The 26,524-nt window shown below is 44.2% G+C and overlaps 1 protein-coding gene across 3 annotated transcripts in view; it reads right to left on the minus strand.

Moving 5' to 3' along the window:
* The window catches only part of RBMS3 (RNA binding motif single stranded interacting protein 3), a gene marked incomplete at its 3' end in the record, with an annotated part of 779,945 nt that extends 755,916 nt beyond the window's left edge, over positions 1-24,029 (minus strand). For all 3 annotated transcript variants that reach the window (XM_082193455.1, XM_082193456.1, XM_082193457.1), the window contains exon 1: positions 23,045-24,029. In XM_082193455.1, the coding sequence (XP_082049581.1) occupies positions 23,045-23,239 (195 nt within the window). In that variant the 5' untranslated portion in view covers positions 23,240-24,029. The remainder of the gene's footprint in view (positions 1-23,044) is intronic.
* Positions 24,030-26,524: the final 2,495 nt, after the last annotated feature.

Below are 26,524 nucleotides of genomic sequence, written 5' to 3' on the forward strand. Positions count from 1 at the left end.
CACTGTGCCATTACATTGCTATTAATACCACTCAAATGCACTGAAAATGTACTGAATGGCACTTGATGATCTAGTGTGAACAGAAATTAGTGCCAGGTTAGGAATGCTACTCAGGCCCACTAAAGATATTGGAACTGTATGCTCTGTTCAGCAGCGCTAAGACAATTACTCTAAAACAGAGAGGGAAAACTTGAAAGAAATTTGGTATTTGTGTTTTCTCTTTCTTCTTTTCTTGCTGTATCAATTAAAAAAAGAAAAAAGAATGTCATACCAAGCAGCAAATAATACAAAATATTAAACTCTAGGGAAAGTAAGAGAGCCGTATTAAATCACAGCACAATACAGGATTAAAAGTATCAGATTTTAAAAGTCGCTGAGGATAAAAAAGTCTAGCGCCAAAAAGACATTGAAGCAGACAACAGGCAAGCCTCTCTGGGCAGGATATGCCATAAACAAGGGGCCACTGCTGATAAGGCCCTGGTTTTTTTTGGTAAGTACAAGGTATGCAATATCAAACCTTACGGAGGCATTTCGGTAAGGCTTCCACTGATGATCTCAGGGCACCCACAAGGACATGCAACGAGAGGCAATCCTTCAGGTACCATGGTCCAAAGCCATGACTCTGATGCTGATCTATCTAATCTTCTAATCTAATCTAACCCATCTAATCTTAGAGCAATCTTTTACATTGTTTTTAGCTCTACATTTAATGGTATACTTAACGTATTTTCCTGTGTTTTATGTGCTGTGTTTTCTTCTTATCTTCTCTACCGGTCATTGACCGAAATAAAATAAATACATTTCCACATCAGTTTTTTTTTAAATCCCCATGAAAAATGTTAAGCATTTTGGTTCCAACTCCTAATTCACATGGGTTAATATGCAATTTTGCCTAATATACACATTATTGCAATGCCAGTTCTCCAATACAGTGCATTGTGTATGGTTCTTTTCAGTAATATATGCATTTTATTGACACTTCTATACACATTATTGGCTGGAGAGCTGCTTGCAGTGGGAAGTGGGAATTTCAAAGGCTGTTTCAGTTCTACTGATTTGGAAAGTGCAAATAAGGTGGGTTTGCTTTTAATTAAGAACTGAATTAAAAATCCCCCTTCCTTACTTAAGAATAGACATGTACAGGATTGTGCTATAAAACTCTCACCAAAGTCATAGCTCTCCCCCCTCCTTCCTTCCCAAATATAAAATCCGATGCAATAATATTTCTCGCCCTTCCTCACTTTGTTATTAAATCTTTCTTGAATTACTGTTCTGTATTTTTGCCTTGGGCCTTGAAACTGATGCATAGTGGTGTTTTGGCAGGGAAAGAATAATCTGCAATATTTCTAACAATATAACTTCTAATTAAAAAATGGCTACATCTGCTAATTAATATGTTTCCAACAGAGAATCATATGTGCATATGGTCCGGCACTTAGAAATACCTGTCATTAAGATTGCAAGAGTTTCGATTCTATTTAATCCTCAGACAGAATCTAAACCTCCACAAGGACAGACAGGAAGGCGGGGGGGGGGGGGACTGGGCAATTATCTACAATAGCTCTCGATCCAATAACTGGGAGAACCCAGCATGGGGTCTAGGATATATGATATATTGCTGCATCTGCAACTAAGCACGACAAGGACTTATTTTAAAAAATTAAAAATTATGTGAGGGCAAATGTTCTTTTTAGGCATTTCCTAGACCAGAATGATGGGCTAAAAATGGAATATAAGCATTCCTAAAGATTATGAAGAGTTTGAAGAAGAAGAGTTTGGATTTGATACCCCGCTTTATCACTACCCGAAGGAGTCTCAAAGCGGCTAACATTCTCCTTTCCCTTCCTCCCCCACAACAAACACTCTGTGAGGTGAGTGGGGCTGAGAGACTTCAGAGAAGCGTGACCGGCCCAAGGTCACCCAGCAGCTGCATGTGGAGGAGCGGGGAAGCGAACCCAGTTCACCAGATTACGAGACTACCGCTCTTAACCACTACACCGCACTGGCTCTCTTAACTTATGACATGAGTTAAGTATTGGGAATTTAGGAAAACTGTTCCGGTTGCCTCACCTCAGAAAGGGGATCGTAGAACTGGAAAATGTTCAGAAAAAGGGCAACCAAAACGAGGTTGGAGCAACTCCCTAAGAACATAAAGTTGTTTAGGACTACAACTCACCGGGGCTGCTGGGAGTTGTAGTCCCAAACATGTGTAGGGCTACAAGGTTGCTGATGGCCTGCTCTAATGCTATCTCCGGAATGAGAGACAACATGCCTCTGAATGCTCATTGCTAGGGAACAGAAGTGCCCTCATTTCCCACTTGTGGGAGTTTCCTGGGTGCATCTGGTTGGTAAAGGTAAAGGACCCCTGGACGGTTAAGTCCAGTCAAAGGTGACTATGGGGTTGCAGCACTCATCTTGCTTTCAGGCCGAGGGAGCCGGCGTTTGTCCACAGACAGCTTTCTGGGCCATGTGGCCAATGTCTAAACCGCTTCTGGAGCTACAGAACACCATGACGGAAACTAGAGCGCATGGAAGCACCGTTTACCTTCCCGCCGCAAAATGGTCTATTTGTCTACTTGCACTTTGACGTGCTTTCAAACTGCTAGGTTGGCAGGAGCTGGGACAGATCAATGGGAGCTCACGCCGTCATGGGGATTCAAACCGTTGACCTTCTGATCGGCAAGCCCAAGAGGCTCGGTGGTTTAGACCACAGTGCTGCCTGTGTCCCTAGTTGACTACACTGGAAAACAGGATGCTGTTCTTCTTATGTTCTCAAGTGAAACTGCATAGCTTTAATTAAAGCAAAGAGTTCCAGCATACATCACCTGCATTCATCTGCTTGCCTGCTTGTTTTCAGGTTCAATTTGAAGCGCTAGTATTAACCTTGAAAGCTTTCAGTGGTTTAGGTTCCAAACCACCTGCCCCCCTACAAACCTGCCCATAGTTTAAGATTGGAGGCCCCACTATCTATCCCATTCATACATGATGTTAAGCAGGTGAGTACAAGAGGCTACGGCAGGCATCCCCAACCTTCAGCCCTCCAGATGTTTTGCACTACAGTTCCCATCATCCCTGACCACTGGTCCTGTTAGCTAGGGATCATGGGAGTTGTAGGCCAAAACATCTGGAGGGCCGCAGGTTGGGGGTGCCTGGGCTAAGGCTTTCTCAGCTATGGAACACCAGGGGATTCACCATGTTCCCTCTTGTCCCCATCAGAAGGTAAGAGCATCCCACTCCACACAAGGGACATCGGTAAAGAAAAACTGCTTTACATGCGTTATAACAGATGGCGCTGTGGAGCCCTGTCTTTCTCCAACGTGATTTTCCTTTATGAAGTTTAGAAGGCATTTTCCTGAAACGCGTTTGCTGGTTTTAATTATTGTTGTTTATGAGGTTGTTTGAATGAATATGTAATTTGAATCGTGTGTGTGTGTGTGTGTGTGTGTGTGTGTGTGTTTTAACTTTGGGTTGTAACCAATGCATGCAAGTGCTACTCAAAGAAGCCCCACTGAAATGAATGAACCTAAGTTAGGGCTCACCCATGTTTCCACTTGTCCCCTGCCTAGAAAACACGGAGCTGTGCAGCTTTCCACTTGCCCTGTTACTTTCACAGGGAAAACCCACTCTTTAGAGCTAAATTGAAGCAAATGTCAAGTTCAAGAAAACACAAATTGCCGTTTGCTCCGATAGAGTAATAAACAGGGGAATGCAACGGGACGAGAGGAAGTGTGGATAACCCCTCTGTCGTGTCCATTAACTTCATTCGGTCTGCAACCCTACATAATTTATTCGGGGGGTTTACTTCATTGCAAGTTGCTTTAGCTATTATTTTAACAGAGAAGTGGGATGCAATTATTAGCGATGCTTTGCTAAAGTAAACTGGCCAGGGACTCTCATCTCCTGCGATAAAACAATGAAAGGAAGGAGCTAGTCAAAGCCGTAATCAGTTGCGCTTGCAGCAACTGACTTTTCAATGCACCCACCCACCCGCTTTTACTGGCAACTGCAAATGGAGAACGGTGCACCTCATTAATGTCTTGATCCCTATTATGATCACATGGCATAAAGCTTATTGCAATTACCGTTCCTTGGTTGGCGGAAGCAACCACCATTTTAAATAGAGTCACTGAGTCAGACAGGGTTTCTAAATTATTCTTATTGACTATAATTTTCAATTAGAGCAAATAAAAGCATTAAATGACCTTTAACCTGGTTTTTGCTCTAACAGATGAGGGCTAAATTTATTGTGACAGCCCCTAATCACAGGCAGCGCTGCCTGTGATTCAATGGGCCTGGTATCTCAGCCACTGAAGGCTGAGCTGGTTAGGCTGTTGCGTGTTCAGACCCAGAAACCTCCCCCATAAAGAAATTCACGCTTGACTCAAAGCAAAAGCACTCAGAGGCCGAAGGCCCAGTGGGACAAAAGCCCCTCTAAAGGGGAGGAAAGGGAAAGGAAGGGGAAGGAGCAAAATTAACAAAGGAGGGCAAAGGAAATAAACTGGATTTGGGAAAGAAGGGAAAACGGAAAGATATCACCAGGACGATCCGTCAAAGGTAAATCGCTCTCTCTCGGCCGCACAGACGACATGCTGTTGCTGTTCCGAATGCACGCGCCGAAAGAGGATGCTCTGGGTCACGTGCATGGGTTTATAAAGGTCCCTCAATCCGTTTGGACTGCACCCCATTGACCAGATTGAACCCAGCATCGAGGGACCTACCAATCGGGTGTTGTGACTGACCAATCTTACCCACCCACAGCACAGGGGTTCGGTTTCCAGGTCTCACCGCAACACGTGCCCTCTTTAAGGGAGGACACGATTTACGGGAGGAGGTCGTATTAGAGAGGAACGCTTGCTAGTTTTGTAGGGAGTGGAGGCCTTTTCAGGTGACAAAACTGACACTGCTTTTGCACACAGCTTTACTATTGCCTCCAAAACAATTGTTCACACTGAATGCACCATTCTCCAAGCCTTAGGGGGGAATGAGATGTCATGAGAGACACAGCACAGCTACAACCCATTAGCTTCTTAACTCCCTTGCAATGTCTGGCTCCGTGACTGCCAATGTACAGCAATCATTGTTATGTTCTTGGACTCCAAAACCTATCAGCCCCAGCCTGCATGTGCAATGCTCAGGTATGATAAGATTTGTAGTCCAGCTACATCTGGAGGGCACTATATTGGCTGTCCCTGGTCTACTTTACCCCAGACATCACGCCATTGCACTGTATATTGTTGCAAACTCCTACTAGCCAATCATACACTGCGTAGCACAACGATGCTGTCATGTTATGGCTTGTGTTAAACTTAAAATATTGTCAGATAATGTATCATCTAAGTTCCACTCTTACTGCTTAGTGTAGTGTGAATATGTATGTGTATTTTGGTGACTGTATTATTATATGGCAGGGGATTGCAATGTTTGTGAGATTTTCATGACATACAGTGGTACCTCAGGTTACATACGCTTCAGGTTACAGACTCCGCTAACCCAAAAATAGTGCTTCAGGTTAAGAACTTTGCTTCAGGATGAGAACAGAAATCGTGCTCCAGCGGCACGGCGGCAGCAGGAGGCCCCATTAGCTAAAGTGGTGCTTCAGGTTAAGAACAGTTTCAGGTTAAGTACGAACGAATTAAGTACTTAACCTGAGGTACCACTGTACTGCATTTGTGCTGCATTAGATGTATTTTGGTGGTGTTTGTTTTGTGGTTCTGAGTTGTTCTACTGAGGAACATTGTTCAGAGGCATTTAATAACAGCTACTTAAAATGTGAGAATATTATTACTATTAGCAGTAGCATTCTTTGATTTTGAATGTGGAATTTGCATTGCATTTCTTCTACTGCTTCTCTTTTTTTGCGGGTATAATGTTATTAGCGTCTAAATTACGATTCGGCTTCCACATGCGCCTCAAGGAAGTTTACAAATATATCAGAAAAACAGCTAAAAATAGTTTTGATGCGAGTGCAAAATAAAAATTAAAGACAGATTTTTACAAGGAATGCAGAATGCGCACCTACAGCACCTAAGACCTTTTCCTCCAGCTGGAAACACTTGTCAAAGCAAAAGTGTAATGTAAACATTGCATTTGTAAGTTGCTTACGGATTTCTGTTGAAATATGAAACAGTATATACATTAAGTAATTAAATATATAAAACAATTCTCCTTGGGAAAGACATTGTATTAATGGGACACAAGCTATAGAGAAAAATGTACCATGTGTCAAGCTCTTTATAACACACACACACACACACACACACACTGGCAGCACTTTGTTCATTTTTAGTTGCTCAGCTGCACATTTTATGCACCTGTCACTTTTTGTTCATTTTGGGACATCGCACTGTGCTGTATCATAGATATATAAAAGAAATGAAAATGCTCATCAAATAAAGAACAGGAACCAGAACCACAGGAAATATTTCCAGTCTGAGTAAACACAGGCTTCCTGATAGCATTCCTGTCTTGTGGCCAGGGTTGGTAGGAGGGCAATGCAACTAAGTGATAAGCCCACTGTACCAACGCCATGGGATACAGGAATGTGGGGAAGGGGGCAAAGGAGATGGGGAGCCAACAGGTGAGCCGCTAGAGGGAACAGCTGACTAGCTGTGGAAACCAGCTCTACCATTAAGCAAAGTGAGGCAACTGCCTTGAGTGGTTGATGTGAGGAGTCATGGAAAGGCAATCAGTTGTTTACTTTCCCTGCCAGGGAGGGTGAGGGTAACATGCTTGCAGAATTTTATGCCTCAGGCAGCAATACCGTTTGATCAGCCTTGGGACTCATGCACCTTGACTTACAGAGCATGCGAGCGCCATTTGCAGCTCTGTCTCAGACAACAAAATGTCTTGGACCAGCCTTGGTGGCCATCACGCTTTTCTGGTAGTTTGGCAGGAGAGGGGGGGAAAGGAGTCTGGGGCTACAGGCAGCAGCGCCTGAAACATTTCCTCAGCCAGGAGCAAAGACTGAAACCCACTCGAAAAGAAAGGCAGAGTCGTGAGCAAGAGCCCACTCAGTATAGTGTAGGGATTGGAAAAGTAAATGGGAACCAACTTAGAGGGCTTCCTGTAAGAGGCATATGGAGGGTCTCCTGAACTGCTTTCTCAGCAAACATGGAAGCATGAAGGAAAAGAGCAATAGGTGCTTCCTGACTTCTGAGATCTTGGACAACCAACTGGAGTGTGCTGTGTGAAGAGGGTTCTTTTGAGGGCTGCAAGGTCACACAAACCCTACAACATTGTCTATGTAGATTTTATAGGTGCCATGTTTTCTCATACTCCAGCATGGTGCAAAAACAAAAACCCACAATTTATGCAGATGAAGGGGGTGGAAATATGTAGATATGGGAAGGCTTGGTTTTCAACGGCTCTCACTGGTTTTTCAACAGCCAAAGTGAACAATATGCAGTGGATAGAACCAATTTGACCATAATTGTCTAGCCAACTCCACCATTAGGCAGACAAACACAACTACCCCGGACAGATGTTGAGGGGCAGCAGAAGCCCCCAGGCACCCCTCTCTGTTGCCATGTGCAGCCTCAGGGGCGGTGGAGGACGCTAGGTGAACAAGTAAAGATGAAAGTGACAGTCCAGTCTGCTTCTGTACACAGAAAGGGGAGGAAGAACCATTTTGCCCTGTGTTCAGGCAGCAAAACGTCTTCAGCCGGCCCTGTGAAAGTCTAGTTTCATCCAGAAAAGCCACTGCTGCCTTTTGACTAATTCAGCGCTGCATGTTCAGATGGAGTGTCAAAGAAAAACATTGCGCTGTCAGTGCCTACGGAATAGAAATTACTCACTTTATAATCTCCCGAATTTCTCAATTTGCATAAAAATAACGATGCTGTTGCCAAGGTTTTCAGGCTGAAATACTAAGTTAGATAGTCCCGCTATATATTATGGCAGACTGATTATTGAATATAAGATGAGCTCTGAATGCACCCCATAAATTCAAATTTAGGAGAAATCCCTGTATACAAATTAGAGCGGAGCTTCACCTGTGCTTGGGAGTTTTTGCTTTTTGCAAAGTCTGGGTTGCCACCTATGTAGCCGTACTGAAATTATAGACAGCATGGGTGTGCATTAACAGCAAGATCCTGTGTATGGGTTTGCTCAGAAGTAAGTCCCCCTGCTTATTCCCAGGTAAACATACTCTGAAATGCAGAAATGGATATGTTGCAACAATTTCTAAAAAATAGGTAGACACTCATCCAAAAGAGGTGCTGGAGGAAAGGATTCCTTAAGCCCAGAATGAATGAAAACATTTGACTGAAATGTATGTATGTATGTATTTAAACTGTAATATTGTTGTGGTCAAAGGAATCCGGCCTCTTGTTCAGATTCCTTACCAAATGCCGATAAAAGAAGGGTTTTCATTTCCCGCAGCCTGTTTGATATACCACAGACATTCCCGCACATGACATTAGGGCACAGCGTTGAATGCACATTAATTTTAAACATGTTAAACTTGGTGCAGTACATCAATATCGACATCTGACATTTTATGTGACCCTCCTATGCAAAAGGAGAAAGTGCTCGGAACATGAAAGAGCTTATTCTAATGGAAAAGCTTTTTAAGACATATCACTCAAAAATGTGCTATTTCTAGTGACAGTTTCAACTTCAGAACATGGCTCCTTATTCTCTAAGGCACTTCAAACACCTTATTCCTTTTGTTAGGCCAATATGCTGTGTGTGCTAATGACGACTCCTGTAACTGGTTGGAGACATTTTGCTGCAACTCCGCTTCCATCCAACAAGTACGTCCAAAGATGCGATTAAAAAAATAATTTAGAAAAAGCTTTGATGCAATACAGGGAAAGAGAATGCCGAAATACACCTCATTATTGTACACTTAAATAAGATCAAAATGCTAAAAATGGAAGACAAGCAGCTAAGAGTGCGAAAAATGACTCTTGGGGAATTGTTCCCTAACACTGCTCCCACCACCTCCATTCTGCATCGAGCACCTGGATTCGCCATCACTCCCAGCTTTAACGAAAAGGTGGGTGTTATGTACTGAAGTTCTCACCCTGGGCCAGCAGGGGGATACTGTAGATAGTTCAGGTCCACATATGCAAATAAGGGATCGAAAGTGACGTTCAGTGATTGGATAGTTACAGAAAGTTGTTACAATTACATTGTACTGGAGCTCTATATAAGCAGGCTGGCTGAACCCTTCAGTTCAGTTCTGTTCTGGCCTGTGAATAAACAAGAGCTGTTTGAAGAATCGCTGCGTCGTCTGATATGTTCACCCACAACTTAACAGTGGTGCTGTGGCTGCATATCAGAGCACATGGCTGGCATGCAGAAGGTCCCGGGTTCACTCCACATCACGGCCAATGAAAAGGTAAGGTAGCAGAAAACAGGTCTGCCTGAGATGCCGGAAGAATGCAACCCGTCAAAACAGACAAGCTAAGCTAAGAGAACAAATAGGCTGATTGTTAATATTTTGGGGGAGGGATCCCAATGCACAGTGGAAATTCAGGCTCGCGCAATCAAAGTGGATGAAGGCACTCTATCACCCTAGCACAACATTTTATTTTTTTTAAGGATTTCCTGTGGTTATACACTAAGAAGTGAAGGGTGGACAAATGATAAATAGGAAAATGTATATACACTGGGAAAGCTAACCAGGATGAATGTCCATTGTCATATAACGTCCCGGCAAAACAAATCAGGACGAATGCTCAATACAGAGCGGGCGCAGTCTTAACTTTGCACAAGCTTTGTGCAGGCAAATGAGGATGAATGCTCAAATAAGCAGGTTGTCTGGAGGCAACTTCTTATGTTACAAAGAGGTGTGCAAAGAAAACAAGCCCAGAGCTGGTCGGCGCAAAAGCACTTTGACAGAAAAAGACCATCTCAATACACATGTGGTAGGGTGGACCTTGTTTAGTCCTTATCACAGAGCTTGACTACTCCGGTTACAGAAATGTGGGTGGTTAACGATGACCCTGGAGCAATTACTGCCAATAGGGGTTGTGTTGTCGTTGTTGTTTAGTTCATTAAATTTATAACCTGTCTCTTCCATTTAAATAGCTCAAGGAGGCTTGCATCAAACAATCCACTCCAAATCTGCAAGCCTAAATTACCAGCAGAAGCTATAAAGTGCCAAAGCCTGTCTAAAGAAAAAACCTACAAATCTCTAGAAGCCCATCTCAAGAGAAGTAGCTTAGGCTTTCAAAAAAGCCTTCACCAGGCTGTTTTTCACTGTGGGTTTCTCTAGAGGAGGCAACGTGTTAGCACGGCCAGGGCCACAATTCGGAAGTCTTCCCACAAAGTAGTGCCTGTGGCATTTGCCCATTCCTTGTTTGTACAGGGGGGTGAAAATGGTTAATGTAGATTGACCAGTGAGAAGCTCAGAGGCGGAGCCTACCTGGTTTTGAGGCTCAGCCCAGGGGTTTAACCATGGAGAGATAGAGGAGTGAGAGTCAGACAAGAGGCAGTAAAAATTGAACACAGTGGTTGTGACGGTAGAGAGAGAGACAGGGATGGAACTGAGAGAGAAGAGTGTGACAGTGTGAGATAGTGCCATATCTAGTTAAGGGCGAGCATTTGAGAAACCGTTCTGAACATATTTAAAACTTGTTTGTTCTTCAGTAAACTTTAATCTTTGTTGTTGACTTTACAACCTGAGACTCAGTATTTCACCAGAAGAAACCTGGTTGGGGGCAGCAGAAGAATAAAGCAGTGGTGTACAGGTCAATAGCCCGTGAAACGACCAGGGGCCACAGTGCCAATCAGATGTCTTGGACTACACATCCCATCAGCCCCAGTCAGCATGGTCAATAGTCAGAGATGATGGGAGTTGTAGCCCAAAACATCTAGAGAGCTTCAAGCTGGATGGTCTACAAATTTCAGTTCATGAACGAACAAAAGTTCCAAAAGTTACATCTCCTTTTTACTGTAGTTTGTATTTTTTATTGTGCATACATGTGTGCATATATGAAAAGAAAAAGGATTTTGTGTGTGTGTGTGTGTGCGCGCGCACACACACACACACACACACACACACAAACACACATAGAGACAGACAGACAGACAGTTATGATGTGCTGCCTTCTTCCATGAAAGCAGAGGTGACCACTGACCCCTACATCAGCCCTTCCTGGACCCAGAGGTATCTATCTATTTAAAATTATTTATTATAAAATATATCCAATTTATTTTATTTATTTTATTTCATAAATTTTATAAACCATTTGATTCTACCTCAAAGCAGTTTATCAAAAAGGTAAAACAATAAAATCAAGGAAAGATGTTTGCTGTTAAACTAACAAGTTTGCTTAATGGCTTCAGACAGATATACACACAACAACAATTGACTTAATATTTTGGTTTTGCTCTATTTACCATTCATCACCATTTGTACACAAAGCAGCACGAATAAAAGATAAATAGAGAGAGAGATTATATATATGCTTGTGTGTGTCTGAGTGTGTCTCGCGTCACAAGGGACAAAGGTGTAAAACTGCCAGAAGACCCAGGAATCCAAACCTTTCATTCTCAATCTAAACATAATATGAGATTTTGTGAAAGCACAAGGCTATGGGCTGATTGTAAAGTAGGGATGAAGAAGAACCCAGTGCTCTCCTGCTGTAAATCAAACACAACTCCCATCATTCATGCATGCATACTGAACTCCCATAATCCCTGAGCACTGGTTTTGCTGGCTGGGTCCGATGGGAGCTGGAGCCTATCAATATTCTGAGGACCACAGGTTCCCCATCCTTGACCCGATGGGAAATGTCTTCCTCTTATAGGTGTTCTCCTTCCATCGTAGAAAGGAATGCTTTCATCAGAAGAAGATGCTTCTGTTAGAGGAAGGGAACCTATCCTACGTATACAGTGGTACCTCAGGTTACATATCCTTCAGGTTACATATGCTTCAGGTTACAGACTCTGCTAACCCAGAAATAGTGCTTCAGGTTAAGAAATTTGCTTCAGGATGAGAACAGAAATCGTGTTCCGGTGGTGCGGCGGCAGCAGCAGGAGGCCCCATTAGCTAAAGTGGTGCTTCAGGTTAAGAAGAGTTTCAGGTTAAGAACGGACCTCCGGAACGAATTAAGTACTTAACCTGAGGTACCACTGTATAGGCCCCATACTACTAATGCATAGCACTCACTTTCCTTACCACGTGGTATCAGGTTCACCACGTTAAATATTTCCGTTTGCCCCTGAGATTCTCTAGCTGAAGGAAGGAAATATGGCCACATATTCTATTTCGTGCAGTTAGATCTACCGTTGTATATTCCTTACACATTAGTAGCAGCATTTAGCCATGATTTCTCAACTCCCGTTCCCTAAGCAGACTTTTGTTCTTGAATTCCCATGGAAGGCAACACGCTGCAGTCGGTAACAAGTGGACAGTTAGCGACAACCCTGGACTGCAGCTTCCTTGCCCTTGCTCAGCTGTGCATCCTGAAGGCGTTAATGGGTTTTATTTCCACTCACTCTGATCTTGGGCCACACAAAGAGTCTTGCTACTGGCAGCGCTGAATAGAGGATCAACCTCTATGTGGATGAAAATTGTACCTTTTTTTGTGTGTGTGTGCACTAGATAAAGAAAGATTGCAGAGGTAGACATGAAAGTAATGAGCTACAGTGGGGCACAAAGTTTTGCTCCTAAGCAAGGGAGTACTCCAAATGCTCACTAATAACTCTAGTCATCACTCCCTCTGGACCTTATACTCCTGTGCCTTGATATAAGTTATAGACTCATTTGGCCACTGAAAATTAGAAACATGGGAATCTGCCTTATTCCAGGTCAGACTAGTTGCCCATGTAACCTAGTACTGCGCATTCTGACTGGCAGCAGCTTTCCAGGGCTTCAGGCACAGGTCTTCCCCTTCCCTTGCTACAGGATTTCTCCAACTGGGGATGCTGGGGTAGGGATTGAACCTGGAAGTATCTAGGAAACACACTATGACCCTTCCCCATAATAATGATCCAGGAAACCAAAATGTTTGTTTACAAAGCTACTGTACTACCAACCTTACTGTATGCTTGTGAAACATGGACCACTTATAAACGCCATCTCCAACTCCTCGAAAGATTCCATCAACGGTGTCTCTGAAAAATTTTACACATCACTTGGGAAGACAGGCGAACTAATACCAGAGGACTGAAAGAAGCAAAGATCACCAGTGTGGAAGCGATGATTCTTCAACATCAACTTTGTTGGACTGGTCACGTTGTGCGGATACCTGATTGTCGTCTTCCAAAGCAGCTACTCTATTCCTAACTTAAAAATGGAAAGCGTAATGCTAGCAGTCAACAAAAGAGGTTTCAAGACTGTCTCAAGGCAAATCTTTAAAAATGTAGTATAAACACCAATAATTGGGAAACACTTGCCTGCGAGCGCTCCAATTGGAGAACAGCCTTTACCAAAGGTGTCATGGGTTTTGAAGACGCTTGAACTCAGGATGAAAAGGAGAAACGTGCTAAGAGGAAGGCACGCTTGGCAAACCCTTACCACGATGAACTCCTACCCGGAAACCAATGTCCCCACTGTGGAAGGATGTGTGGATCCAGAATTGGCCTCCACAGTCACTTATGGACTCATTGTTAAAACCGTGTTTATGGAAGACAATCTTACTCGCCTGTGAGTGATCGCCAAAGAAGAAGAAGACCCCAGATGAACCCAGAACAGACAAATGCTCAGCAGGAAAATGGCTTTGCTATATTTTCACAGGCAGGTTTGGAGGTTTTCTGCATGAGAAAACAATTGCAAGGATTACATGCAGAGAAGCATGAGCTCCCCCCTTGCACGCACACACATATTAAGAAGCTTTTGTGTATCTCTTGAGTGAGTAGCGGCAGACAATGGACCGGATTTCCCTCAATATCCTTATCAACTATGTATCTTCACTTCCTTTGTATTGAATGATGACACCCTATTGAGCAACTCACTCTTTGGGAGAACTTCAAGCACAGGAATAAACATACTTCTCTCTCCCAGCCAGGGACCCGCTTGGCATCATGCCTTTGTCTTGGTTTCAAGTTGGGGGGGGGGCAGTTTATTTATTATCTGGCCAGATACACTCTGCAGAAGTTTGAGAATCCCACAATTATAAAAAATTCAAAGCAGAGGATGCTGCATGCCAGACAGGTATTAAAGACACACAAAAAAATATCATAGAAGCAGTGCTCCTGCAGCCAGAGTATAGGGAGATCTGAGCTGTATAATTTTTTTATTTTCTTTTGCGAGTACCTACACCAGTTACTGAAGGGACGCGGGTGGCGCTGTGGTCTAAACCACAGGACTTGCCGATCAGAAGGTCGGCGGTTCAAATCCCCGCGACGGGGTGAGCTCCCATTGCTCTGCCCCAGCTCCTGCCAACCTAGCAGTTCGAAAGCACGTCAAAGTGCAAGTAGATAAATAGGTACCACTCTGGCGGGAAGGTAAATGGTGTTTCCGGGCGCTGCTCTGGTTTCGTCAGAAGCGGCTTAGTCATGTTGGCCACATGACCCGGAAGCTATCTGCGGACAAATGCCAGCTCCCTCGGCCAGTAAAGCGAGATGAACGCCACAACCCCAGAGTTGTCCGCAACAGTCAGGGGTCCCTTTACCTTTTACACTGATTACTGGCTATTGCATTTCCATGGGATGATAAATATCCCAGCAACACAGAAGCAATCTGGAACCTAGCAACACCATCCCAAACATTACTCAGAATTAGGTCCCACTGAATACAAAGATACTTGCTCCCATGTAAATATGCTGAGAATTGCAGCCTAAGTACATTCTCATATGTGATACACTAACAGCACAATCTTATGCTCTGGACTATTGGGTTGTTATTTTTATTTCTATTATGTATTTTGTGGTTCTATATCTTGATTTTATTCTGTGAACCACCCTGAGACACCCCCCAAGGTATAGGGTGGTATATAAATTCAATAAATAATAATAAAAATAATAATGTCTACTCAGAAGTAAATCCTCCTGACTTCAGTGGTATTCTCAGATAAATGTGCACAGGACTGCAATCTACGAAGCACATTTAAGACACTTTCATTAATTTAGCGTCACAAATGAATGCTGTATATACAGGAGGAAATTTAGAAGGAAAAATGAATATAAATTCCAACGAATAGCCCATTTAAAACATTGCTGATTTAAACCTCAGGTGTGGAATAGATCCTAAGTTGTTCAATGCAAGCACAAAAGACCTGAAATCTCTTCAGAACTACAGAGCAACATTTCCAAAAGCATTAAACACTAATTGGTGTCCATCTGTTCCAAGCTGGTGGACAGCTCCTGCATTCTAGTTCTTTACTTTGGAAAACGAACTGCACTACTTTTATCAGAAATTATATTAGGAATATGCTCATATGTATTAGGGAATGTTCAAGAAGGAACTGAAGCATGTTGTTTGGACTGGAATGTAATTAGTCAAAGGCTCTCTGGCATGAAAACTCTGTCCACAAATCTCTGGTGTGTGTTGTTATTCAGCAGCAAACTACCTGTGGCATTAGTCGCTATATATAAAATCACCATGTATAGTTTAGCAGTAACAGGCAGGCATGCCACAAAAGCAACTAGGCACCTTTGCACAGAAGTTAAGTCCCACTGTGCACAGGACTGCAGATGGTTGAATTTATTTCACAAATCACGATCCCACCCTTCAATAACAGGTAGCAAGAACACTAAGAATAATGAATTTTTAAAAATTCTAATAAAATCATAAAGCAACAACAACAACAAAAGCATTGTAAAAACAGAAGGTACAATTGAGGCCTAAACCATGGGTAGGCAAACTAAGGCTCAATTGCCTTCTAAATCTGGCCCACAGATGGTCCGGGAATCAGCGTGTTTTTCATGAGCAGAATGTGTCCTTTTATTGAAAATGCATCTCTGGGTTATTTGTGGGGCATATAGGAATTCGTTCATTTCCCCCCCTTCAAAATATAGTCCTGCCCCCCCACAAGGTCTGAGGGACAGTGGACCGGCCCCCTGCTGAAAAAGTTTGCTGACCCCTGGCCTAAACAATCGAGTTGTGGGAGTTTCAAAGGAAAACAGAAAGAGCTTGTTGAAAAGGTGAAGGCACCAGGTGAGCTTCTCTGGGGAGTGTTTTCCAAAGACACGATGCCACAAATAAGAAGACCCTCTTCCCAGGATGTCCCCAATACACGTCAGACAGTGGGGGGCACCAGTGGCGACAGGTAATCCTTCTACAAGCCAATTCCTTCCCAAGTTAGTCCACTGCCATGCCACACTTGGGACTGAGGTTGTGGAACCCCTTCCTCTTGGTTGCCACACAGTGGCAGTGGCTGGTACTGCAATATACCCCAACCCACCAGCCATCACTAGTGCATCACACAGCTGGCTAAGCAGAGATATGAAATCAGAACGTGCAAGGTTTTCAGAAGGTAATACTTGGATGCCTGTACAGAGATACATTTTTTCCCCGTGGCAAAATTCCTGGGAGTGCAACTTACTTGTTCCTGCTCCTATTGCTCTAGCCTTGATCAGCACCTTGACAACAGTAAGAAGAAAATTGGGGAGGGGGGGATGAAAACCTTTGCAAGGGCAAGCGTCTATGAAGGCACAGTTATTCTCCGTAGCCTGATAAAATCAAAATGTGAAGTGAAATGGACTAGCAAAGATCAAGAGCAGCTTCTGGTCTAGTTAATTTCACTCTGAATGAAAACTAGGCAATTTTTTCCTTGTAAATCCACACATTACAAATGGCAAATGTCATTTCGTGTTATGGAGGGGACTGTGTTATTCACCTTGGACATTATCCATGGCAGACACATCAAAATGTAGTAGACATTTTGCAAAATGTGTATTGCAGCAGAGATTTATTCCTGCTTTTTTTGTAGGGTATCTGACTGACTGGGAAAAGGGCAACAATGGGTTGGGCTGCAGCAGAAGATACCACAACACCTCCACGTTTCTAAGAAGCAAGTATATGCAGACACTCAAGTAGAGGTTGAAGAGCTGGCATTTGTTCTATTGGTTCAATGCAGCTGAATTCAGGGGAGACAGACGTGGTTTTCTATTGTGGTAAGATGTGCCCTTTAAAACAATGGACATCTGCCAGCCCCTACTGAATTATACTGAAAATATCAGACTTGCTTCAGGTGCAGAATGCTCAATGAATTATTTGGTCGACATTTTTAAGGACCTCATTGGAACTTCCTGGACTAATCAAAGTCCAACTATCCTTTAGTTTTCACACCACCAAATTTTGCAACAGAGTTATCAAGTTAAAAACGTGCAGAAAAACAGCAGATAAAATGTACATTTGTTAATAAATTTTAATAATAATTTTTATTATTTATACCCCACCCATATGGCTGGGTTGCCAGTAGTTAATATGCACACTCAAATGCCTATTTTACGATAAAATGGATACAAAAGTCTATATTCTAGGATAAGACAAAATGCACATTTTAGGGTAACACGTACATTGGGGGTAAATAATACACATTCCTGGGTCATTTAAAAGTTAATCTACAGACTGATGCATAAACAAGAGAAAACAAGAGCTAAGAATGAAAAAATGCAAGACCGGGTATAAGCCAATCCATACACCCTTAGCTCCAGGGCATGAATATAAAAGCTCACGTGTTAATAGACAAAGCTGTAGTTACATTAAATGTGTGTTCTAGGGCATTCTCCATGTGGTCTCTTTCTTGTTCATTATTTCTAACTGTGCAAATGTTTATATAATCAATCTTCTCTGCACATGCATACAAACACTCACTGACACACCTCACTCCACTCTGTGATCGCCTCTGCTCAAAATAGTACCTATTTTAATGAGATTCCCCACCCCACCCCCACCCCATTACAATAGCATTTTCTGCACTTGCCCCAGGAATCATCATTGGTGTGAGTGGCTTTTCAAGCTTCATCCACTTATTGATCATTTGGCTGAAAAAAATTCAAACAGCTGTTCAGGCTCAGTGTGCTTCCGCAATTCTTTTCAGCGACCAAGTAATTTTAAAAAATAGTGTATTTATTAGTCCCTTTGCAGAATCCCCCAACATTGCATGAGACTTGACAAAGCCATTATGAAGTCTAACCAAAGGCTCTCTCTGCTAGTCTGCAGCATGAGCTCAATTTAAAATAATTCAGAAACGGATTCTGCAAGAACCCTCTTTTGTTAACATCATTTCTCTGCATTTGGGAGAAGCTGACGAACCAACTTCATTAGACTGAGCAAAAAAGCAATTTTGAAAAGGTAACGGAAAGACAGTGCATGGAAATAAAGAATAGAGAAACAAAAGATGTCCTTCTCACAGGAATTAACTTGAAACACAGAGGTAATGATTTCCTACTGGAGATCTAACTTTCCCATGTCTTAATAGGCTTCCAAAAGAAGACACATGACCGTGTCCACTGCAAATTGTCTTGGTGATCTAGAGTAACCAGAGCTTACGGGTCAAGGAAGGCATGCTCTATTCAAAATAGGAAATACCCTTCCTCAAGTATTATGGATTAGCAATTTTCTTAATTTTGTTTAGCTCACTATTTGACACAAGCTTCAGCTGAGTTCCATGCTGGACTCCATACTCACAGTGAACATATTTCAGTACAACCTGAACACCAGCCTAGTTCTGGTTGTGTTTCATCTCAACACAGTACAGTAACTGCACAGTAACAGGAAGGAATAGGAAGAACAAGCATGGATAGATCAGAGAACAATGTTGGTATGAAGTCTTGGAAGCCTCTGACCCAGGCATCCCCAACCTGCGACACCTCCAGATGTTTTGGCCTACAACTCCCATGATCCCTAGCTAACAGGACCAGTGGTCAGGGATGATGGGAATTGTAATCCAAAACATCTGGAGGGCCAAAGGTTGGGGGTGCCTGCTCTAACCAATGGACAACTATTTAGACACCCCCTGTAAGACTCTGGGAGGGTCAAACTAGCAACTCTGGTAGTAGAGCCCTGGTGCCTTGCTACCAGAGGACCTTCCAGTATCAGACAAGGGGGAACGCCAGATTGACTCCACTGGTGTGCCATGCAGCCCCTGCAGCCCCCCCCCATCCAACTCACCCTCCCGGCTGCTGCTGCTGCCAGGGGGCTATTGCTATGACTGCCTCATTGGGTGAGCCCTTTTCTGCTTTAACTGTCTCTACTTTCTTTCTGACAACTCTGTTTAATCCCTAGCAAGCTGGCTACTGTCTTCTGCACTGTCAAAGAAACCACCTCCCTGAATTACTCTTTGCTGCTTCCTCCATGGCCATTCTGCTGCCTCTGAAACAGCTCCCCACCTTCTCTCCACTCAAAACTTGGGTTTGTACGTTTCTGCTTCAGCGCCTTTCTCTTCCTACCCATTAAACAGCTCACTTGATGTTTCCCATAAGAGAGAGTTCCTCCTCTCCCCTGCCCATCATCTCTGTTGGGGTACAAGGCCTGGTCCCCTTCTAGTCCCTCCCTCTCGTTTTCTCTTCCCGCTGTCAGACTTTATTCTGTATGATCTGCAAGGCAAGAGTGAAGCTTCTAATGCTTATGCTAACCTGTAAAGTACGTCCAATTCAGAAGATTTTTTTAATGTCTGGGGAAGTTTTTGAAAACTACAGAGTTTTGATGAAATGCCTTGTAATGAAAAGTGTTGTTTTCTTCTGTTTAATAGTTTGAAGACTCCTTTAATCATTGATGAGCCACTTTTTGAGGTCTGCCTGAAAAGAAGTACAGTGGAATCTTGATTCTCAAACTTAATCCGTTCCGGAAGTCCATTTGACTCCTGAAATCGTTCGAAAACCAATGCATGTTCTTTCAGCTTTCAAGCCTTGACTTGAGAATCACAGAATGGCTGAGTTGGAAAGGGACCACAAGGGTCATCTATTATAACCCCCTGCAATGCAGGATTTTTTTGGCCCAACGTGGATCTCAAATTCACGATACTGAGATTAAGATGCTCTACCAACGGAGATATCATTCTACAAATCAATAGGGTTCACAGATGTTTTGAATACACCTCCTTAAATATCAACAATTCATTGCAGGTTGTACTACTATAGACTGTCTGGAAACCTTGCCAGAAACTGCAGAAATACTGTCCTGCCTCCCAGCTGCCACCTTTGAAACTACCACCACAACCACCCTCTTGGAAAACCAACATTCACTCACTGCAAAGAGGGAAAATATGGAATACTTTCCTGTAGAAAGCCAACTCTCCAGGGAGACTTAGTTTTGTCTCTCTCCAATATACTGGTTTTCTGCACTCAAGCTTTGCTTTGCCTTTTACATGAGGAGAAGAATTCAAAAACATGATTTTGCAGAATGTTACCTTGCTCTTTAGACCTGGATTTAAAGCCTGGCTTAAGCAGAAGTTAATCTCGTCTTATGCAAAGGCAGTATTGCAGCGCATTCCTACAAATGTACTCCTAAGTAAATCCCGCTGTTTTCACAGGGGTTTACTCTAGGAAAGTATCTGTAATATTGCAGCCTTACTGACTCACTTCACAAGATAGCTTTGAGCACGACTGAAGTGAGCATCGCACAGATTTCACACTAAGAGTGCTATAGAACAACTAAGTATGCAGCATTTCAATACACTGAAGAGAGACACTGTGTGTGTGTGTGTGTGTGTGTGTGTGTGTGTGTATGCCCATACATGTGCATGATGTATCAATTTGGAAAATGGTCCGTTTAATATTTTGAAATAAATAAAACAGAAGTGATTTAGTTGCTGACAATCAGTGGTATCCTTCAAAAAGACCTGGAACAGTTTAGCACTGGTGAAAGCACTGTAAACCCATAATTGATTAGTAGTTCCCTTCTCCCCACCCCCAGTCCCAGAAACAGAGTTCTTTAGGCAATAAATAAGGTAAGTTCAGCTTTGATACCGGGCACCAAGAGGAATGCTGTCATCATGTTATTTGAAAGGCAACACCAGAGGGAAAGCTGTACTGTTAACTGTGTCAAGAAGTTGCTCACAAACACAACAGAAAACCCATCTCAGTGGAAGGCTCAATTACGTATGTTTTAATTAGCTATGAATCTCGCCAAGCATCATCAGTGTCGTCTTTTAACCTGCAGGCACACATTATTTGACTTCCTGCTACCGGCTGCTAGTAAAACATTAGGCAGAGTGCACAGTACATCTAGAAGTAACTACTGATCACAGATTTCTGCTGATGGCATGCTTTTGAAATGCTGAAGGCGTTGTTTTGGCACAGCCGCCATACATTTCAGTAGTAGCTCTCGCTGTATATTTAATTAATGCGTGCAAGCTAATATTTGAGGAATATGCACAAGCTGGAATGGTTCTGTAGGCCTGAACAGTCAAAAAATTACTAGCACTTACTAGAACACAGGACAGCTTAGGAAGCTTAAAAGCAAGAATGCAAGATTGGCATTCCAGGTTTTTTGAGCGTGGGGAGGAAAGAGATCCTAATAATAGTAATAATTATAGCAGCAGCAGCAATGTTAGAAAGTAACCAATACAAATAGAGGCACGAGAATTAAATGTAGTGTTGTCAACCAACAGCCTCTAGTGTGTGTGTATGAGAGAGAGAATTCAGTAGAATGAGTATCCTTTTCCGTTGACAATAAAAATTAATGTCCTATATAGTTGGCACATAATGTTTAATTATATAGCACAGCAAGGCGGAGGCACTCAATTGACACAGATCAGAAAAGATCTAATTCCAGGTGCAACTGAAATTTATTAAGCAATAGAGGATCTCTTGCTTCATAAACACTACTTTATTGAAGTACAGTAACTGGATTCTCTTTCCTTTGACCCATGTATAAGTTTTTGTGGCTGTTATCTGTTTCTCCATTGGTTGGTTGAGTGGCTCTTTCCTTATACATCTTTTAATACAAGCATCAGAACTCTCCCATGAATGTGAAAACTACACCATGAAAACACACCAGTTCCCAGGATAGCGCAGCCATTCATATTTAAGAAGGAAATAACCTACTACTAACGCCGCAATCGTCCACAGCGGATAGGCAGCACACGAACTCCAATGGAACGTTAGTCAACTTTTGCAGCATGCAAATGTTTTCACTCGATCAATAGTCCACATTCACCGTTGTAGGCAAGCTTAGGCCATTGTGAGCATCTCTGCTGCAAGCACACCAGTCCTTCCATTTATGAAACCCATGCTGGGAAACATTATTGGCAAGGCAGGCATGCCTACAGACAGGAGGACTGATCAATGTGTTTCACTAGCATTATCTTTAGCAGGGACATGCTCCCCTCTCTTTGGAAGCCTGCTTCAAAGAATTCGCAGAGCAGAAGATCTATCAGCACCACCAAGGAAGGCAAGGATGACCCATTTCTTTCAGTTTGCCAAAGGATTCTTGCTCTTGGTACAGGATGAAGCAGCCCATCTACAATGACACAGCAAGGATGTAGCAGCAAAAAAACCCCAAAACCGCGCAGGCTTTCCTCCTCTCCCTTTGATATCCATTCAGCACATTCTAGGCCCGTGTTCCCTATATGCCAGAGGAGACACTTCAGCAAGGGATATGCTGTTAAAGCAAACTTTTGAGCCAGCAGTTTTTCCTCCGTTGTCGTTGCAGTTCGTAAAGCGCCCCACCCCTCACCGCGCCCTCGACACTGGACCCAGAACAACGCTGTTGAAAAAGAACCACAATCCTTTACAGAGAAGGGTCCCACCCTTAACAAGTGGCTCTTTCAGACTTCTTAATCTTGCCTTGCCCTTAAACCACATTAGGACCGCCCTTGTCTGCGCCGAATAACTCATTGTTTTCGATTTGGGGAAGGAAGGAAAGAAAAGCAATGCATCAAAGCGGGTGGGGGATGACAAGAACACTTCTAAAACATAAGTTTTTTTTTAAAAAATGCATACAACGCATACATTTAGGCTTAAAATCCAAGGCACCATTTCTGCACGGAGAGATGTAGGGCTCCTTTTTTTTTTTTACTCCCCTTCCTCCCCCGTCCACGATCATTTACTTCCTATATCCAGATTGCTCTCCCCCATCCGCTCGACCCTCCCAGTTTCTTAAAGGCGGCTTTCCCCACCCCCACCCCACCCCTCCTGTGCGCGCTCGGCGATTTCCGCCTCGGCAAAGGGGGAAGGACGCAGAGTTGGTGGGGGAACCTACCTTTTTGTCTTCCTTCTCGTCGCTATGCCTCTTCTCCGGCTGCTGCTGCTGCTGCGCGCTGTCACCGGCGCTTTCCCCTGCCTGCCCATCCTGCTGCTGCTGCTGCTGCTGCCGCTGCTGACAGCCTCCAGACCCCTGCGCGGCGTGGGGGATGGGCTCCGGGCACGGAGAAACTCCCCGAACATCCATCTCCATCTTCCAAGCCGCCGGATTTGCAAACAAAAGCAGCCAAGGAGAAAGAGACTTTCCGCCACCCCGGCGTCTCTCTCCCTCTCCAATCTTTCTCTCTCTTAGGCTTTGATTCCCCTTCCCGGGTTATGCGCGTGCATTTATTTGGCTTGGAGAAAAGGAAGCCGAGGGGCACACTCACATGGTTCCTTTCCTGCACCGATCCGGCGCCTGCGATCTCATGCACAAACACAGACTTGAGATCCTCCGGACTTTTGCAGCCAACGTGTGCGCCTCGCTGTCTTGCCGGCGGCGGGTACGGTGGCCTCCAGCCGCCCCTTAGCAGCGAAAACGCCCGCGAAGCGCGCGCGGCCCCCTGCCCGACCCAACTCCCACCGTCCTCCTCCCTCGGCGAGGATTAGAGACTTGGTGGTGGTGCTGCTACTACCGCCAGCCGGGGCTTCCAGGCCCGGGCAAGCCTTTTGCATGGGTTTCTCTTACTGAATTTGTCCCTTCCTCCTCCTCCGACGCTGTTTCTCTTTCTCTTTTTGGAGAGGCGGTTAGGGGAGCCTCTGAATGGAGAAGTTCGAGGCGGCGTGAGGGAAGGAGAGAAGCCGCCGAGGGGCTTGGGGAAAGGGGAACTCGGGGGTATCCTGAGGAGAATGTCGAGGAAAAGTTAAAACGCCTCTCGCGCGCGCAAACGCACCGCGCGCGCCCCGCCCTGTCGCCACAAGGACCCCAGGCAGGCGCGCGTAAAGGGAGCCGCTGGTTTCAGTCCCGAGTGGGGAAGAGGCTGGTTTACGAAGGAGACAGCGCGCCCCCCCCCGCTCGCTCCCTCCCCCACCTCTTCTAAGCCTCTATGTCTCCTTGATTATCTCCGCGCTGTGCCCGCGCGCGCGCTCCTTTCTCCGTGTATCTATACCTATATGCGCAACTGGAGCTCCCTCTCCAGACGGCCAGCGCAGCGCATGAGGAACTGGAGTAAAGGGCGGGCGTGGGGGGGGGGAGCGCGCGCGCGGGTGAGAGAGAGAGAGATTCCCCCCTCCCCGCGCACGCGCGGCTTCATGAGCTCTGGTGATTGACTCTTCAGATTAATAGTTGCTGTTTCTGAAAGGAAGGGCGAGCCCAAGCTCAGGGGCTTCTTTGGAATGCCAGCTGTGAAAATGTGGAGTCATCAGGATGGGCGCCTCTGGGCATGTGCAGAGGGCCTCTCCTCCTCCTGGGACTCTGTCCCCAGAAAGTTGCTCCGAGGTGGTCTCATACCTACACTTTAAAACCTTCCGTTTTACAAGTGTACCCCCCCAAAAAAACCCAGTGAAAGAAGCTTGTATGGTAAACGTAAAGGGACCCCTGACCATTAGGTCTAGTCGTGGCCGACTCTGGGGTTGCGGCGCTCATCTCGCTTTATTGGCCGAGGGAGCCGTCGTACAGCTTCCGGGTCATGTGGCCAGCATGACTAAGCCGCTTCTGGCAAACCAGAGCAGCACACGGAAACGCTGTTTACCTTCCCACCGGAGCGGTACCTATTTATCTACTTGCACTTTGACATGCTTTCGAATTGCTAGGTTGGCAGGAGCTGCGACTGAGCAACGGGAGCTCACCCCGTCGCAGGGATTCGAATGGCCGACCTTCTGATCGGCAAGTCCTAGGCTCTGTGTTTAACCCACAGCTCCACCCGAAAAGGTAAAATGGGATGCAGGTGACACTGTGGTCTAAACCGCTGAGCCTCTTGGGCTTGCTGATCAGAAGGTCAGCAGTTCGAATCCCCGTGATGGAGTGAGCTCCTGCTGCTGTCCCAGCTCCTGCCAGCCCAGCAATTCGAAAGCACACTGGCGCAAGCAGATAAATAGGCACCGCTGCGGCAGGAAGGTAAACAGCGTTTCTGTGCACTCTGGCTTCCGTCACAGTGTCCCGTTGCTCCAGAAGCGGTTTAGTCATGCTGGCCACATCACCCAGAAAGCTGTCTGTGGACAAATGCCAGCTCCCTCAGACTGAAAAATGAAATGAGTGCCGCACCAAATAGTCCCCTTTGACTGGACTTAACAATCCAGGGCTCCTTTACCTTTTTACCTATATTAGAAACAAGTGGGGAGGGAGAACAGTAATTGTTTTTAATTTGGATGGAACGAACATCAATACCACAGCGTGGATAGCTTCATTGGTGCTGATAATGCCAAGGTTGCAGGTTCAATCCCCATGTGGGATAGCTGCATATTTTTGCAGGGGTTGGAGTTGATGATGCTCAAGGTCCCTTCCAACTCTGCAATTCGACAACACATTAACTCGGACAACACATCACCGCGGACAGATTTTACAGTTCAGTTGAGGAGGGATTGACATTGACATTGGATAGGAACTGAGCAGGGTGCTCCAATGGAGAGTTGGCCTCTGGGTTTTTCAGCAACTTGAAAAGTATCCATGTGTATGATGTTCCCAACAAGCCAATAAATTGTGTAAAAGTGTTCTCTTGAATGAAAGCCGAGCTTTGATCTGATCATTCTTAAATCAGGACTCTTTTATCAGGTGACTAGGCTGTGTTTCTAAATATAAATTTCCAAATATAAGCTAACATTGCCTTAAAGAGCTGCCATTGCTGCTTTGGATGTTATCTGGAAACATACGCCGACAAATTTTAGCATACATTTTTTTTAAAAATCCACAGTATGCATGGTTCTAAGGAGAAAATGTCTCATTCCATGTAGCTGTTGAATATTTTCCCAGTTCATGGAAACTCGCACGCAACCCTGCTTGCATCAGCTGATGCCCTGACCCAAGGATATTCTGAGAAAATGCTCTTTGTGTAGCATGACATGGAGCCCTATGGAACTTTGCCTCTAGATCCAGAATGGCTAAAATGGTTTGTTAGCTTGCATCTACACTGGCAGATCTTGCAACTGAAATAGAAAGGAAGACAGCCAGGGACGAAACATTAGCAGTGCCCCCCTCCTCTACCAAAGATCCATCATAACCCCCCCCCTCAAAAAGGCAAGCTGCATTTAAAAGAGAAACCATTCACCTTCTAAGAGCCCATCAAAATGCTTGTACTTCTACTTTTTTCCCTTTTAATTTTTATTAAATTTTCTGTTTTACATTTTAGAATATTCATTTAAACAACCTTAAAAATATCAGTGACTTCCCTTCTCTTTCCATGGTTCATTTTACATATCATAAACCTCTGCATATTTTACAGAAACTATACCATTCAGTATTGTATTATTGCAGCCATCAAAACTTGTTTACTTGTTTACACTGTTGAATTTATCTTAATGCTGTCCACGTTTTCAAATAAACACAAGTTTCCCTCCATATATT

Source organism: Podarcis vaucheri, assembly GCF_965113315.1.
Source record: "Podarcis vaucheri genome assembly, chromosome: 12".
Lineage (NCBI taxonomy): Eukaryota > Metazoa > Chordata > Lepidosauria > Squamata > Lacertidae > Podarcis > Podarcis vaucheri.